This window comes from Sceloporus undulatus, unplaced genomic scaffold (assembly GCF_019175285.1).
Source record: "Sceloporus undulatus isolate JIND9_A2432 ecotype Alabama unplaced genomic scaffold, SceUnd_v1.1 scaffold_22264, whole genome shotgun sequence".
Lineage (NCBI taxonomy): Eukaryota > Metazoa > Chordata > Lepidosauria > Squamata > Phrynosomatidae > Sceloporus > Sceloporus undulatus.
This window is the reverse complement of record NW_024825179.1, coordinates 1-1,613: the sequence shown is the minus strand read 5'-3', so window position 1 is coordinate 1,613 and position 1,613 is coordinate 1. Positions and strand designations below refer to the sequence as shown.

General features: G+C 33.0%; 1 protein-coding gene across 1 annotated transcript; it reads right to left on the bottom strand.

Annotated features, from left to right (window-relative positions):
• Positions 1-6: 6 nt before the first annotated feature.
• On the bottom strand, positions 7-1,613 carry LOC121918666 (telomere repeats-binding bouquet formation protein 1-like). Its single transcript, XM_042444683.1, has 3 exons — positions 1,505-1,613; positions 1,041-1,151; positions 7-938 (listed from the first exon to the last, which is right to left on the bottom strand). The coding sequence occupies exons 1-3, from the start codon at positions 1,536-1,538 to the stop codon at positions 712-714; spliced, it is 372 nt and encodes a 123-aa protein (XP_042300617.1). The 5' UTR covers positions 1,539-1,613; the 3' UTR covers positions 7-711.

Below are 1,613 nucleotides of genomic sequence, written 5' to 3'. Positions count from 1 at the left end.
GTGGAGCCAGGGAGCACCACTTCTTTTGTCCTATATGTTGAGGCTATGTACAATTGATTGCATGGGCATCTAGTGATATTAACAATATTAAGACTTCTTATTCCATGTAATTAAGCTAACTTGAGTCCTGAGCTGGAAGAAAGGCAGGCTATAAAACCAGTCAATAAATAAATGTAACCCAATGCATGTTTTCTCAAACGTGAGCTCACTGTGTTCAGTGGAGCTTAGTTCAGTGGCACTAATTCTGAGCAGTATTCATATTTTTCCCCACCTTTCTCCCAGTATCGGACACATGGCATCTAGCAACAAATTAAAATAAAATACAGTTAAAACCTATTTAATAGGAAAACATTAAAAATAAACAGTTACATTTTTAAAAAGTTTAAAACACATTGCATCATAGTAAAAAGGATAAAAGCACAATACGGCTCATTATAAGATCCTTCTGTGATAGTAATGTACGAACCCAAGGCCGGCCATTGGGTTCACCATTATTATTTGGTTTGAACCTCATTTTTCTCACAATAAATTATCTTGATAATATCTGTTGAGGACTCTTACTCTTCTCTTGCTTTTCTCATATAGTTATAACCAGTTAAGAAGTATTAAAAGCTAGTGGTAATGACTCATCTATGAATATTCCTCTAGTCGGTGAGCATCCTTACATAATGAGATGTAACATAAATTTTGCAAGTTGTTAAACAGATTTAATTACATACAAAACCACATATTTGGCAGAAATGGACAAAGAGGAACACAATGATTTAAAAATATGACAAAAATATGAGAAGAATAAACGTGTGTGTTACCGTTACTCTCCGCTAAACCTCCTAATGTGAATAAAGCAGCTTCCTTTACCATACTGTACTTGCTTGATTTTGCCAGGTTATATACAAAGAGCAAACCACCAATTTCTTGAAAATAATCCGTTGCATTACCTGCAGCGACAAAGAAAGATACAATAAAGCTTTGCCTTGCAAAATAATATATTGCTTCCCACTTAATAACTTAAGAGAACAAAGCACATCTTCACATCTTACTGTTGTGTTGACAAGCTGAATAAATGGTAACCAAGGCTTCCTTTTGAGAAACAGGATGGTCCATTTGATACTTCAGACACTCAAGTAACAAATTGAGATCAGTTTTCATCTCTATAATGAAAAAACAAATAGTTTGTAGAATTATTTCCAGGAAATTTTCTTTTAAAACACACTGAAAAATGCTGATTGGTTATTTACTAGCCAGAACTCCACTAATATTAGCCATCCTGCTTATCAGCAATGATCAATTTATGGAATAATGTGACTGGCAAGTAGAAATTACTATTTTTAATCATCTCTGTGAATGGGAATTACTACATTTCTCTTGGAATTAAATAAATACATTAAAATAAATTAAGTAAATATGGAAATACCTGCTGAAAAGGCAAGTTCATTAGAAATGGCTTGAATGCGGGAGGACATTAAGTAAAATCAGGAATATAAAATAATTTTGGCAAACTTACCACAATCTATTTTCTGTTGTGTTTCATTTTCCATTTTGTCTCAATTACTTTTCTTAGCCTTTAACTGTAATTAAGAAATGCGAGGAAACACAAGCATTTTTCTATTATC

What these genes read in the sequence shown, in the direction of transcription:
- LOC121918666 (XM_042444683.1), bottom strand. Translation starts at nt 1,538, where the DNA reads ATGGAAAATGAAACACAACAGAAAATAGATTGTG. An exon ending in ACAACAGAAAATAGATTGTG is followed by an intron (nt 1,152 to 1,504) that starts GTAAGTTTGCCA and finishes TTTTCATTATAG; the next exon opens with AGATGAAAACTGATCTCAAT. An exon ending in TTCAGCTTGTCAACACAACA is followed by an intron (nt 939 to 1,040) that starts GTAAGATGTGAA and finishes TTGTCGCTGCAG; the next exon opens with GTAATGCAACGGATTATTTT.